Genomic DNA, 15,144 nt, shown 5'->3' with positions numbered 1-15,144 from the left:
ACTGCTTCAGGCATTTGTGAAATTAAATACCAGTAATTGTTTTTGACAATGGACCTTGGGGAATATGATTTTTGTACTTGAAACCTCTGAGTCAGGTCAAATACAGGCATCTTTGTAAGTGGGGTCTCCATGGGAACTACTAGACAGGTCAAATAATGACAGTTTTCTGAGAATGAAGCTTTGAAAGAGTTCCATTGCTGTTTTCCCTCCAGGGGCTGCTAGCTAGTGGTTTTCATGATGAATGTGGGGTCCTACTTTTCAAGGCACTTGGGATAGAGAGTCAGGGATTGGACTAGGGCAAGTTCAAGTGCTATAAAATTTGCAGTTCTCACTGAGGTTCAGTTATGTTTTTTGAATAAATCCTCCTAAGATTTCTGCAAGATTTTGGTTAATTTTGGAAGTTCTAAAAAAGTGGATTCTGACCTTTTTGTTTTTTGCTGGTTTTCTTGTTGCTTTTATGGAAGAGAGGGTTTTTGGAGGTCCTTACTCCACCATTTTCACTACCTGGCTATACGCTGTTGAAAGCACTTCTGTGATGTCTCTTTAAACTTACAATGATCATAACCTTTGACCCAGCACATCATCAAGTATTAGGAGTTCATCTTTTATATGTGGTCACACATTTGAATAAAAACTTTTCATCAAGAATGCCCATTGCAGGAGTGTTTTTAATTGCCAAAGACTGTAAAGCACCTTGGTGTCTTTTGCTAGAGGACCTCTTACATGTGTGGCAGCCCACCTACCCAGCGGAATACCCTGCAGCTGCCACAGAACATGTGGAGTTGCCAGGAGCTGAGGGCCTCTCTCCAGGGAGCTGCAGGTATCTGGGGCAAGGAAAGAAACTACAGGGGCATCATTCCAAGCACCCCTGATTAGAATGAATAATACCCCTTCTTCGAGAGCCTGTGATTCTGTGAATGACTAAGAAAGAAACTTCTGGAACATTTGTGTCTGCTCTAGGAACAGACACTTGCACAGAAGCACGTGCAGACTTGTGTATTCATGGGTTGCCTCATTTCCATTTGATATCAGGTCCCTTTCTACCAGCCTAGAGTGTCATCCTCTCTGGCTCATGGGGATGGCAGCTGTGGGCCCTTCCCATGGAGGAGGTTGCAGGACTCCCTGAGATACATTGCTTCCCACATGCCCTACCAGCCTGACCCTGATATCTTTCAGGGTCCCCCAGTATCCCCACTTGCCCGAATGGCAGTCAGGGGCCCTGTCCATCACAGCCTCTCCCCTGCCCTGCAACATGTTATAGGCACCTGCCAAAAGAGGACCTGGGGAAACCCACGGGACCCTCACAGCACCCTGGTGTCTTTCCAGAGTTGCAGGAGTGTATGTGGACATGGGGCTGGGGCAGTGAACGAGGAGGCTGGGGAATCCAGGCTTTCCCCACTAAACTTAAATAAAATATAAGTAAACTGTCAAAAACGGTAGTAGTAGAGCTATCCAAAGTACTGCAGTTCGGTGAAGTACACTGAGCAGCTCAAGGGTAGGAAACCACACAATCTGCGACGGCTAACCCTGCTGAAGGCAGGTCTGACTGCGATGGCTAACCCTCCTGAAGACAGGTCTCAATCTGCGATGCAACACCCCTGAAGGCAGGTCTCAATCTGCGGCGGCTAACCCTCCTGTAGGCATGCACAAACCAGCCACGGCTAACTCCCCTGAAGACACTTTTCAGTCGGCATGGCTAACCCTCCTGAGGGGCGGGTATCGATCTGTGATGGCTAACCCTCCTGAAGGCAGGTCTCAATCTGCAGCACCCCACTCCCCACCCGCCCCCCGAAGACGGGTCTCAATCTACGATGGCTAATCCTCCAGAAGGCGGGTCTCAGGCACACCTGCGTCAGGCCCGGCCGCCTTGGCCTGTGCGGCCCACTCCCCTGACGGACAGGTGGGCTGTGCTGAGCCCAGATCCCCGCCCACAGGTAAAATGGCTGGGTCTCTGTGTGCCTGTGCCTGATTGTCTGCAGGACAGGGCTCTATTCCCTGTGGGAGAGGAGACATCCCATGGCGGTCCTGGGACATTCAGGCAGAGAAGCTCTGTGGTCTATGTGCTGGGGCCATGCTGGGATGGTCCCTGGGACTTCAATGGGGCTGGGTGTCGTGGGATCCCTGAGAAGTAGTAGCTGAGTCTGGGGAGAGTGGAGCCAGCTAGGCATCCTGGCATGAGTGCGTTCAGGCCTGGGCTTGGTTGGAACCCACGCCCTGCGTTAGCCTGGTGCCTCTGATGAGCACAGCAGGGACTGGAGGGAGGAGGTGGAATTAGCTGCGAAATAGCAGATGCAGCTGCTCTTTCTAGAAATGTAGGTAAGAAGAAAAGAGAGGTTGGGAGGCAGCTCAGGAGGAGCCGGGGTCAGGAAGACTGTGGTTGTGGTCTGCAGAGGGCAGAGGCTGAGGGGAAATGGAGGCGGGGGGGGGGAAGGGAGGGGAGGAGGGGGAGAGTGGAGTTAGGGGCACAACAGTGGGGTCAGGGATCAGCTCCGGGGCCTGGGCCCATGATGGCCAGGGGCTCCATTGGAGGGCAGGTGAAGCAGGAGAACAGCCTAGGAGCCTCCGGGGTCGGGGAGGAGTGAGGGTGCTGGCCAAGGATGGGTGGAAACCAAGGGCCCAGGGAGACAGAAGCCTCTCTCCTTGACTGGTGCCTCCAATTCCCATAGAGCAGGCTGGCCTCGAGACCCCCTCACAAGGCCACACTGGCCCTAAGATCCTCTATAAGGCTAGGCTGGTTATAAGACCCCTAACAAGGCCAGGCTGGTCACAAGATTCCCTGCAAGGTTAGCCTGGTCCCAAGACCCTCTATAAGGCCAGGCTGGTCCTGAGATACTCTACAATGTTAGACTGGTCCTGAGACTCCCTACAAGGCCAGGTTGGTCCTAAGACCCCCTACAAAGCCAGCCTGGTCTTAAGACCCTCGGAAGGTTAGGCTGGCCCTGAGACCCTCCCACAAGGCCAGGCTGGCCCTGAGATCCTCTATAAGGCTAGGCTGGTTATGAGACCCCTAACAAGGCCAGGCTGGTCACAAGATTCCCTGCAAGGTTAGCCTGGTCCCAAGACCCTCTATAAGGCCAGGCTGGTCCTGAGATACTCTACAATGTTAGACTGGTCCTGAGACTCCCCACAAGGCCAGGCTGGTCCTAAGACCCCCTACAAAGCCAGCCTGATCTTAAGACCCTCGGAAGGTTAGGCTGGCCCTGAGACCTTCCCACAAGGCCAGGCTGGCCCTGAGACCTTCCCACAAGGCCAGGCTGGCCCTGAGACCCCCCTATGGTCCTAAGCATCCCCCCTTTGTCCCCCACACACCAGGGGATCTCAGGTGTGAGCTCTCAGGCAGGGTCTCCTCTGAGTCTCCCTTCTCCAGGAGCCTGTGAAGGGCTCCGAGGGAGGGGCGAGCCCTGAGTGGGCCACTGCTGCTCCAGCCTTAACTTTGCGCAGTCTTAGTGGGAGCAGGGATGCCTCATGTCCTGGTTTTAGAAGATGAGCATGTACTGTGTTATGCTGTGGTGAAGCCATTCATAGTAATTGGAGAGAACTTGGGAAGCACTTGATAAGGCTAAATGGAGAGAAGAGGAGGAGGGAGGGCGCAAGAGATGGAGAGAGGGTGTATGCTGGCCAGTGGAGGGAGGCACCCTGATTAGACTTTTGGTATGTGGATGCTTGTCTGTTTTATAGGCGCAGGTGCAGACATGCACACATGCATAGGCATGTATACCCGTAATGCATGCATGCAACTATGTACACACACCCATGCCTATGCACACATGCAGAAAGCACACATGTGCATATGCACACCTGCTCAGACACACATGTGCACATGTACACATGTGCACCACACAAGGTCACACAAACACACGTGGATGCGCGGTGCCCTAGACGATGCTTGCTGCCATGTCTTTGCTCCAGGGAGGTGCTTGGGGATACCTGCTGTCCATTTCTCTCCTTTTCCTGCCAGTGACCCTGGCTTTTCCCTGATGCTTAGGCTCACAGTCTGTATTAGCTTTAACATTATTTTTGCAGATTTCATAGGTGCCAAGTGATGACTCAAGGCTTTAACTTGCAAGCTTTTTGTCACCATGAAGTAGTTTGCTCCTGGCTGGGCCTGCCCTATTTCCATGTGCTGTCCCTCTTCTCTCTTTCTCATTGGGGTGTCAGGGGTATTATCTGTGTCTCACTTTGTGCAGGTCTCTGCTCAGGTGATGGGGTGGGTATCCAGAGCCTTGTGATGGGAGGGGTCCCTGTTGGTCATCATCTGCTTCATCTCGGGGAAGTGACTTCCCGGGCCCTGTCTTGGCCCTCACCCGTCCTGCCTGTGTGGCTGCAGCCTCCTCCCTTGTTGGGTCCCATTGTGCTGGGCATGATGCTGTGTCCCCATCCCATGCCTTGTGTCCCCCCAATCCCTGGATGCGTTCTCCACTGTCCCCTGTGCATGTGGCAGGCTGGCACTCAGTGTGGTGGGCTCCCTTCCCCCGGACCAGAGGCCCTGCATCCCAAGCTGAGTTCTAACTGGTGCCGCCTCCCTGAGCACTGAGTCCCACACACCAATGGGGGCAGGAAGGGTCTCTGAGACGGCGCCTGGGCACTGCCTTTTTAGCAAGCTCCTGGGCAGTGTGGTCAGGTTTGAGAGCCCCATCTGGAGGAAGCCTCCCAGCCTGGCATTCCTGCCTTTCCCGCACTGCTGCGTTGCTGAAACCCTGGATTCTCTGAGTGTGGCTGAGGAGGGGTGGCCAAGGCGCATGGACACAGGACCCCAGGAAGAGCCTGAGGAAAGACTCATGGACCCCAGGAGGCAGAAGAGGATGTGGAAGGGCTAAATCCACCATGGTACCTTGATGTGCTTCTCAAAGGTGCCCATATGTGAGGGTGGAGGCTCTGACTCAGACGACTGGGGAGAGGTATGCCTGACGCTGTGGCCGGTGGGCTCCTGCCCAGGTATGCTGGTGCCTGGAAGGATGTCTTCTTGCGCATCAGAAAGCTCAGCTGACTCCCATTCACCCCCTCCTTCACGCCTTCTGCCTAAAGCCATGAGTGATTCAGTGCATGGAACATTATTCTCCAAAAGGGAGCACTAATGGTATGGCCTGAGGGAAATTCTGGAAGGCTTAGGGGTTCCCCACTGACCCAAGGGACAGGGTTGGCTGCCAGACAACCTTCCCTGGAGCCTGTGGGTGTGCTTGGGTATGGGTTTGATTGGGGCCATCAGTGGTCTCTGCCCAGGGGTGCTGACCAGCCTTGGAGGAGCCTGGAGGGGCCTCTTTGCAGACTGTGGCTGTGTGTGCAGGAGGCTTGAGTCTGGCAGACAGCGCGAGCCCTCGGATCCCTGTGGAGGCAGGGGCTGTCTGAGGAGCCTCTGGAGCTCACTGAGGGCTTGGTTCATTTTGCTTCGTGTTTTGCCAGCACCCTTGTGAATTGGCATCTCGGGCCCCACTTCATGCCCTGGAGAGGATAGAGAGGTATGCACCATCACCTTCAGGGTTTGGACCTGAAACTCTTGGACTGTGTGGTGTGGCCCGGTAATGAGGTGGCACCAGCAGGGCAGGGTGGGGGGCCAGGGCCTTTCTGTCCCTTGACCCTCCTCCTGGAACCCAAGGCCTTGTGGGCTGAGCCTCATCAGGGCCTCTGTAGCACTGGCGTGGTCCTCATCAGCGCCCTGTGGGGCACTGGGCTCCTGCTTCTCTGTTCTGCAAGGTCTGTCACCTGCCTCAGGCCACCTTCCATCCTCCAAAACCAGTGGATGCCTCCACTCGCCATTGCTTGACCCTGTAGGCTGTGCCTTTTAGAAGAGGGAGCAGGGTTTGCCCCAACTCTGCCTTTGTTCTTGGGGGGATGAGTGGAGGGAGGCTCAGGCCCTTTCCTCCACATCCCTTCTTTCCTCAGGTGTGGCCACAGCAGACCTAGATAGGCCCTGAGGTGCCGACAGCTTCTGCCTGTCCTGGCCCAGATGTTCTGTCTAATTTTTCTCTCCTTCAGTTTTCTTCATGTGATTGAAGTGTAACACACAGAAACATGCCTGAGCCAGAGCCATAGTGTACACTTGGTGATTTCTCATGGGGTGACTCCGCGGGGACACCCAGATCCAGCCCCTTCCAGCCCCTGACCCAGGGCAGCACCCCAGACCTCTGGGGGTGAGGGTGCCCTCCCCGGCCCCGAGCTGGCTCCGTATGGGGCCAACCGTAGATGCTCTTTGTGCCTGGTGTCCTTGACTCCCTGCCTTTGCCTGTGGTTTTCTGGGTGGGTTATCCTCGGCCTGGAGCATTCCATTGAGTGACACATGCCACAGCTCAGTGGAAACCCAGTCCCCTGTGGGGGATGCTTGGGTCATTTTCAGTTCGAAGCCCTTGTGAGTAGGGATGCTTGGGTCATTTTCAGTTCGAAGCCCTTGTGAGTAGGGATGCTTGGGTCATTTTCAGTTCGAAGCCCTTGTGAGTAGGGCTGCTGCAGACACTCCTGCGTGTGTCCTTTGGTGTGAGTCTCTAGTGTTTCTGCCCGGCCTCCATCCAGGATGGAATTTCTGGGCCTGGTGTGGTCGGTGTTCATAGGCATGATTGGGCTGTTTTCCCGCCTGGCTGCACCAGCTGACCCTGCCGCGCCAACAGCAGCTGAGAATTTGGGTTGTGCCATCTCGTCAGCGTGTGGCATTTTCTGCCTTTTGATGGTAGCCTTGCTGCCGGGTGTGCAGGGTGCCACACCGCAGTTTAGTGCCTTCCCCAGATGAGTCATGGAGCTGGGTGCTCTCTTAGGCCTATCACCCCTTGGATAGCCTTCTTTCAGTGAAATATGTCTTCAAGTCTTTTGCCCATTTGTAAAAAATTGAGTCTTCTGACTTTTTTGATTTACATGAGTTCTTTATATATTTTGGATATGAGTCCTGTGCTGGATATATACAACTATATCATTATCCACACTTGTGTCTGTATCTGTCTACACACACACACACACGTGCACACACATAGGTTCTGAGTGCCTCTGTGCACGCACATGTTACAGTCATTGGGATGTAGCAGTCAACAAAACAAGGATCCTGCCCTCATGGAGCTCACATTCTCAGGAGAGCAGACGAATGAACCAGGAGGTGGAAAGGCTCTGCTGGACCCATTAACCTTGAGGAAAACCGTTCCATGGCAGGACAATGCTGGGGCAGAGGGTGGCATTGCAGCTGTGTTAGTGAGAAGGTGGCCTGTCGGGGTGGGGGGCCACAGACACTGCAGAGCACATTCCACGCGGGGGGAGGGTGGGCAGGGCCTGCTGAGGCTGAGTAGGGAGCACTGAGGTCCCTGATGGGGCTATTCGTTAGGACTCTGCCTTCATTGAGATTGAGGTGGGAGTCACGGAGCTTCTGACTCAGGTTCTAAGAGATCCCCTCCAGCTGCTGTGTGGAGACAGCAAGGGTGGACCCTGAGAGGGAGCCTTTGCGAGTGTAGTAGTCTGTTCTCACACTGCTATAAAGAAGGGCCTTGGCTGGGCACGGTGGCTCATGCCTGTAATCCCAGCACTTTGAGAAGCCGAGGTGGGCAGATCACTTGGGTCAGGAGTTTGAGATCAGCCTGGCCAACACGGTGAAACCCCGTCTCTACTAAAAATACAAAAATTAGTTGGGCATGGTGGCGTGCGCTTGTAATTCCAGCTACTTGGGAGGCTGAGGAAAGAGAATTGCTTAAACCCAGAAGGTGGAGGTTGCAGTGAGCTGAGATCATGTCACTGCACTCCAGCCTGGGCGATAGAGGGAGACTCCATCTCCAAAAAACAAACAAACAAACAAAAAACCCGGAGACTGGGTAATTTATAAAGAAAAGAGGTTTAATTGGATCATGGCTCTGCAAACTGTACAGGAATCGTGGCAGCATTTGCTTCTGGGAAGGCCTCAGGGCGCTTTCACTCATAGTGGAAGGCAGGGTTGGAGCAGGTGTCTCACATGGCAGGAGCAAGAGAGAGAAGGGGGAGGTGCCCCACACTTTCAAACAGTCAGATCCCTCCAGAACTCACTCACTCACTAACAGGAGAACAGCACCGAGGGGATGGTGCTAACCCATTCATGAGAACTCCGCCCCCATGATCCAATTGCCTCCAACCTCCAACACTGGGCCTCACCTCCAGTGGGGCCCCACCTCCAACACTGGGGATTACAATTGAACATGAGATTTGGGTGGGGACACAAACCCAAATCATATCAGCCGGAGTCCAGCCTCCTGTCCTGTGACCCTCAACCCAGAATCTTGACAGCTTGCCTGCTCTAGGCTCTGCCATCCTCAGAGCAGCCTCTGTTGCTCTGGTCAGAGGCAGCCTTGTTCCAGGCCTTGTGCCCTGCCCCTAGAGGAGGCGTCTGGAGAAAGTGCCTCTTCCTGTGTGTCTGGTCTCCCTGAAGTCCCGGCAGATGGCCACTGGCCCCACCACACCTGGCTTCTTCTCTACTTCTGAAGTGGCAGTGGGATTCTGCCTCGGGGCCCACCAGCCCTCCCTGCGGGACAGCCTCAGCTCCAGCTGCAGGGATGCAAGCAGGACGCCTGGCAGGGCTCAGCCCCAGCATAGCAGCCTCCTCACATCCTCAGGCACCAGGAAGGATGTGGGTCAGGTCACACATGAATGCTGAGGTCACACTGGTGGGTAAAGGAGACAACACCATCTGTGTCAGCCAGAGACGGGGGCAAGGGCCCCATTCCTCCTGGGGAAGCGTCTGCCTTATCAAGGTCCTTGGGTGACACTGGTGCAGTCTGGGATGGGCGTGATAGGAAGTGACCCTGTGACTGCATAAGAAGGCTTGTGGGGCTGCCCACCCATCCACCACCTCTAGAATGTCACATTCAGGGAGGCAGAGGGGATGCTCGCTCTGGGGTCAGGAGGCAGCAGGGCCAACTGCTCACATGGACTTCCTGAGACAACACTGGGGCCACCCCAGGGCCCAGATGTTCTGCAGGGCCACGGTACAGGGCTGAGGAAGGCAGGGGCAGGTGCCTAGAAGGCTTCCCCAGGGGCAAGACACCAGATTTCACCTTCTTGGTGCTCTCCATGAAGCCACTTGAAGGGACAGGGTGGCCCTGCAGGCCCAGACCATCCTGATGCTACCTGTCTGCCTGCCAAGGTCACATGAGCTTCGCCTCTTCTGGCTGGCCTGAAACAAGATGCAGAAGCAAAAGTGGGGGAGGACACTGTGAAAGCTGGAGGGCCACTGTGCCATTTCTGCCTGGTTGCCTCGTACTCCCTGCACTGCCCACCCACAGGCGCTGCGTACCACGCAGTAATGTATAGTGCATGCTCTGAGCAGTGGGAAGCGGTTCCAGGCCAGGCCAACACTCACTGGTAGAGAAGAGCCGGTGAGAGGGCAGCACTCCAGGAGAAGGACTCCAGTCTCCAGGCCCTTGAGCTGGCTTGAGGGAGGCCAGTGAATGAACCCAGCACAGCCCCTACTTTCCCAAGACAGAGAAAACTGCCCATCGAGCCAGCCTAGTAGGTACTCTTGCTGCTAGTAAGTGAGCAGGCAAACAAGCTGGGAGGCAGAGAGCCTCTGGCAAGGCCTGGGCAAGAGCCGTGGGGGTGGAGGTGGGGTGAGGGTATGGGCGTCCTGGGGCGGCCAGATGTCGTCAGGGTCACGATTGTCCATCAGCCTGTGGCTTGCGAGCTCTCCGTGGTTGTCAGAGCCTCTCTGTGAGGTTCAAGCTGAGCATACCTTGCTCCTCCCTAGCGGCCCGCCCCGCCGGCCAGCTCGGACTCCCCCAGAGCCAAGGGGTCTCTCACCCAGCTCAGGTGCTGGGTGTTCCAATCCAGACCCCCGGAGAGGTTGCTCTTCGGCTCCGCGCATCTTTCCCGTCCACATCCTCTGAGGGAGTGGGGTCCACCACAGGAATGCGCGGAGGGGTAGCCCCATCACCTGACAGATTCCTTCTGAGGCTGGGGCTCTGGGGGCGGGAGGAGCCTCACTGTGCCATGTGCCCGGCCCACCCCTCGCCGCGGCTCAGATCAGTCCTCCCACAAAAGCAGCTGCCGTGTCCCCCGCGTTCCAAGGAAATGGAAGGACAGGGAGTTCTGTGCGACGCCCGTCTCAGGCCAGAGTTGTGTGGAGTGAGCGCCCCGTCAGGGAAGGCATTCGAGCCGAACGCTGGTGGAACACCTGCTGTAGTTCCGTAGTGGACGTCTACGATCAGGTGAGGCCGGGGCGGGGTAAGAGGCATCCCCTCCCCGCGCCGAGCCCCGACCCACGCTGCGCCCCCTCGCCGGCCCCGCGCGCCAGCACCGACCCCCCGGCACGGCCGATCCCGGACGCCCCGTCCAGCCTCACACCCCGGCACCTACGGCGCCCCCACACCTAGCGCCAGGCGCGCGCCCGGCCCAGGCAGCGCCTCCTGACAGCGCTCCAGGCCGCCCCGGGTCCCTGCCCCACCTCCGCGACATGCTCCTAGCCTCGGCCCCGCCCCGCGTTCCTGGCCGGCCTCGCGGCCCCTCTGCCCCGCCCGGACCTAGCGGTCCCCAGCCCAGCCCCTCGGTTCCCTGCGTCCCGGGTCCCACCCCTCCAGCGGAGGCGTCCAGCGGCAGGGGCCGGCGCAGGAGTGGGCGCTTGCTCAGCTCGCGGGCAGAGGAGCCGCTGCTCGCTGGACGCCGGACCTGGCAGGACGGCGCGGGGAGCCGGCGGCCAGAATGTTCCTGGAGCCCCAGGTAGGGCTGCGGCGGGTCCAGGCTCAAGGCCTCGGGGCAGGGTTCTTGCGCTGTCGGGCTCGGGAGGGGTGCGACAGTCCCTTGCATCCCGACCCGCGCGGGAGGGTGCCCGCCCTGAGGACCCGCGCGCTGCTCTCTGTGCTTCCCCGCTGGAGCACCTACTGCACGGTGGGCGGCGCCCAGCCTGCCTCTGCTCCTGCCCTGCCCTTCGCGGCACAGCCCGCGGACGCCGAGAGCACAGTGGCTCCTGCGAGCCTGGAAGGGGTGGGGACGGCCGTGTAGGAGCCCGGACGACTTGAGGGGCGCAGAACCACCTGTTGCTCTGAGGAGGATGTGCCGGGCGAGGGGTGGTCCGCGGTGTGTCGTCTGTGTGAGGTGCAGGCGGGGGAGGGCTGCGGAAGCGCGGGTGCGCTTATTCACGGCACATGGAAGGGAGCGCGGCCGTGCCTGTGCCTTGTGAGCCCCACGCGCGCCTGTGCGTTTAGGGAGAGTGGAGCCCAGCGTGGGGCTTCGAGGAGTGTGCGCTCCAGGGCGAGGGAGCTGTAGGGTGCAGGCGGAGAACTGGTCCTGGAGAGGACCTGAGCATGGAGCACTGGCATTTCCCACGCTGTTTATGGAGACCCACCCCCAGAGGCGCAAGGCGGTGTGATTCGGGTGTGGCAGCCCCCTGGGTTCTGAGTGCCCACAGCGTGGAGCTGAGCCCCGGCCAGCCCTGGCCACGTGAAAGATGCAGGACTCATCTATCCCTTCTTTCTTTCACTTACTTAGCATGCATTTATTGGGCCCCTGCTGTGTGCAGGCACTGCGGTTCAGCAGGAACCAAACACCACAGCAAGGAGGGTGTTGTCCTCACGGTGCCCACACAGCAGAGAAACAAGCACAATGTGTAGGTAAAATGGGTGGAGTGCCACCTGGTGCCGAGGGCTAGAGAAAAAGCAATGTAGGAGAGCTAGCAGGGCCTGTGAGGAGTTCATCGATGAGGGTAGATCAGGTCATTCTGCAGCGACAGAGCAGCCCCCAAGTCCCTCGGCTCACAACAACACGGTGCAGTTTCCACTCACTGGTGTCAGCCCTGGTCCAGGCCGCCCTCATTCAAGGACCCAGGCCGACGGGGTCACATGGTAGGGGAGTGGGGAGGGCCCTGCACTGGCATTTAAATGCCCCAGCCCAGTACTCCAGTCACTGCTGTGAGACAGGTGGACCCCACGGCCCCAGCCCATTTCATTCGGACCTCCAATGACAGTCCTGCTCCCCCAGCAACCAGGGGTCTGACACACTTGGTGCCCAGCGTGCTGACCACCAGTGAAGGGGGGGGGCTGTCTGTGCCTTAGGTACGGTGGCCAGAGGAGACGTGTGCACAGGACCTGCTGAAGGAGGGGAGGGAGGGAGCTATGTGGCGAGCATACCAGGAAAAGGCCAGGGCAGAGCTTTGAAGTGGAAGCTGCCTGCATGTTGGGGCCAGATTGGAGACTGGGGCATCAGGAGCAGAGCCCATGAGGAGGTGGGACAGTGAGGCCAGCGAGGTGGCGTGGCTGGGGGAGCCAGTGGGGGTGACTGGGCTGCAGTGGGAGGTGGTGGAGCAGGGTGTGCTCCCCGTGGGCTGCCATGGCACTGCTGGCTGCTGCTGGGAGGGGTGAAGCTAGCAGAGTGCCACCCCAGTGGTCTGGGGACAGATGAGAATCCCAGCCTTGGGAGATGGCAGAGGAGGAGGAGGAGGGAAGTACTGATTCTCGGGGTATTCTGAAGGCAACACCTGGAGGCCGTGCTGGTGGGTAGGCTGTTTTCGTTGAGATGGGGAAGGGTCAGGCAGGTGCAGGAAGGAGGGTGTTGCCCTTAGAGGCGGGCAAGATGGCAGGTGCAGCAGGTGGGAGCAGGGACAGTTCAATACCTCCCACCCCAGAGGTGTTGCCTGGCAGGGGCATGGGCAGTCTAGAGTCCAGAGAGAGGTCTAGGCTGCATGTGCTCATGCAGAGCCTGGCTTGCTCCACCCTGCAGGCTCCTTGGTGCCCTGCCTCCTGGCCACACTGCCCACACCTGCACCTGCTGGCTCAGGACAGTACAGCCCTGGGCCCCAGCCTTCCCAGGCCCAAAGCCCATCTTGCTGGGCCTGCTAGCTTGAGCCACCTTCTTTCAGCTTCCCCAGGAGAGGTGGGATGAGGACTCTAGCCCTCAGCGGGGCACAGGCCAGGGGAAGGAGAGCAGAGCCATGGCCTCTCATGTTAGCCCACCACCTCTGTGCATTGGGGGTCCAGGCCTGGCCAGGATGCAGGGGGCACTGGGGACAGCACAACCCAGGGTCACATACTCATAGACACATGGGCCATCTGTGGGGGGGGGCAGGCAGTCAGGAAGGGCTGCCTGGGAGAGAGAGTCTCACACTGGCTTTGGTGGGATGCATGAGGATTGACTTAGTGCAGGGGAAGCTGCCTGCATCCCCCACACCTTTGGGCTCTTGGGCCTCGCCCTCCAGGGAACTGCTGGTGAGTGACCAGAGGAAGGAGACCAAACTGTCATGTCAACCTCCCTTTTCCCCCTTAACCCACTGGAAAACCCCTGGTTATCCTTGGAAGCTGATCTCAGAATCACCTCCTTCATGAAGCCCTCCCTGACTACTCCCTACAGAGTTAGTTCCCCACCTCCGTGCCTCCACAACACCCAGCACAGACCCCCAATCCCGAAGAGATCATGCCGTGCCATGGAGTTGCATCTGTCTTCCCACAGACACTAAGGTCCATGGGCTGTTGCGTTCTGAGTGTGTGGCATAGGCCACAAGGGCCTCAAGGGATGCTGACTTGACTGAACAAGTTCTGGAAGGAAGGAGGAAGGAAGAAAGGAAGGAACAAAGATGAGGGTGGGAAGTGGCCTGTACAGGCTCTCTACTTCTTGTTTTACATCTGGGGAAATTGAGGTCCAGAGGGGCTGTGTGTTGCCTGAGGTCAGCCAGGAGGTCAGGAGTCAGAGCTGGCTCCTGGGTCATGAGGGTTCCACTGTGTGGGTTCTGGGCTGCCTGGGTCCCTGTGGGTTCCAGGACAAGGGGAGTTCAGAGGCAGATGGGACACGAGGCGTGGGGGCTCCTGAGGGAACCTGGGGACAGTCAGGTGGGAGCCTATGGATGGCGTGGATCTCGGAGGAGGATGGCAGCCAAGACCCCCCCAGCTTCTCTGTTTCTTTTTTTCTTTTCTTTTCTTTTTTTGAGACAGAGTTTCGCTCCTGTTGCCCAGACTAGAGTGCAATGGCACGATCTCACCGCAACCTCCACCTCTCGGGTTCAAGCAATTCTCCTGCCTCAGCCTCCTGAGTAGCTGGGATTACAGGCATGTGCCACCACGCCTGGCTAATTTTGTGTTTTTAGTAGAGACGGGGTTTCTCTATGTTGGTCAGGCTGGTCTCGAACTCCTGACCTCAGATGATCTGCCCGCTTTGGCCTCCCAAAGTGCTGGGATTACAGGCATGAGCCACTGAACCTGGCCCCCTGTTTCTTCTTCTGGCTCCTGCTGCTGGCTGGGCCCTGGCCCTGCGGCCCCTGGCACCACCGGCCAAGTGGAGTTTTGTTGGCAAAGCTGGTGTCTTGCGGTCTCAGCCTCGGGGAATAACCCCGCCCCCGCCCCGTCACCGCCCACACCCGCCTTCTGGGCCGGGACCCAGCCCCTGGCATTTCCCAAATGTCACTGTGACTGCCACCAGCCGCCCCTGCCCGGCCTTGGGCCGGTAAGTATGCGTCAGAGCGCCGCCCTCCTCTGTCTCCCGCTTCCCGTGGGTGAGGAGGCTCAGCCTTCAACTCTGGCCCCAACCTGAGTATGACTTCTCTGGGGGCCTCCCTGGGGCCACATACAACAGATGTCCTTAAAACAGGGACTGGCATGTTTCTAGAGTGCCCAGCCTGAGGGGGCAGTGGTGTGGTGTTTTGGGTGGGTGACCAGGAAAAGTGGCTTCAGGGTAGCTGAGCTGGTTGGCAGAGCAGGCCCACTGTGGGCATCGTGTTCCTGGGGATAGTGGTGGAGCTTAGAGAGCTGAGAGATCCGTGGACACACACACACACACCCATACACAGACACCCACACACAGAGACACACGTAGGTGCACACACACAGACACAGAGACACACAGACACACACAGAGACACAGACACAGAGACACACGCAGGCACCCAGACACAGAGACACACAAACACACAGACACAGACACAGACACAGACACAGAGACACATGCAGGCACACACACAGACACAGACACATGCAGAGACACAGACGTAGAGACACACAGACACATGCAGAGACACAGACACAGAGACACAGACACACAGACACACACAAAGACACAGACACACAGAAACACACAGACACAGAGACCCCCCACACAGACCCCCACACACAGACATGCACACACACAGAGACACATGCAGGCACATGCACACACACAGACACAGAGACACACACACAGAGACACACACAGACACAGAGACACACACAGACACAGAGACACAAAGACACACACACA

General features: G+C 57.8%; 1 protein-coding gene across 3 annotated transcripts in view; it reads left to right on the top strand.

Moving 5' to 3' along the window:
* The window catches only part of RASGEF1A (RasGEF domain family member 1A), a 69,550-nt gene that overhangs the window by 25,252 nt on the left and 29,154 nt on the right, over nucleotides 1-15,144 (top strand). The window contains exon 1 of one of the 3 annotated variants that reach the window (XM_054503938.2): nucleotides 10,043-10,139. The exons of 1 other annotated variant lie outside the window; for it this stretch is intronic. Coding sequence is in view for 1 of the 2 variants with exons in the window: in XM_054503935.1 (XP_054359910.1) it covers nucleotides 10,630-10,647 (18 nt within the window). In the remaining variant the exon portion in view is untranslated. Of the gene's footprint in view, nucleotides 1-10,042; nucleotides 10,140-10,544; nucleotides 10,648-15,144 lie in introns of those variants that run through there. One more of the 3 variants, XM_054503935.1, reaches the window with a different exon arrangement.

The sequence above is a fragment of the Pongo pygmaeus genome, chromosome 8 (assembly GCF_028885625.2).
Source record: "Pongo pygmaeus isolate AG05252 chromosome 8, NHGRI_mPonPyg2-v2.0_pri, whole genome shotgun sequence".
NCBI classification, from domain to species: Eukaryota; Metazoa; Chordata; class Mammalia; order Primates; family Hominidae; genus Pongo; species Pongo pygmaeus.
This window is presented reverse-complemented; position numbering and strand designations above follow the sequence as displayed.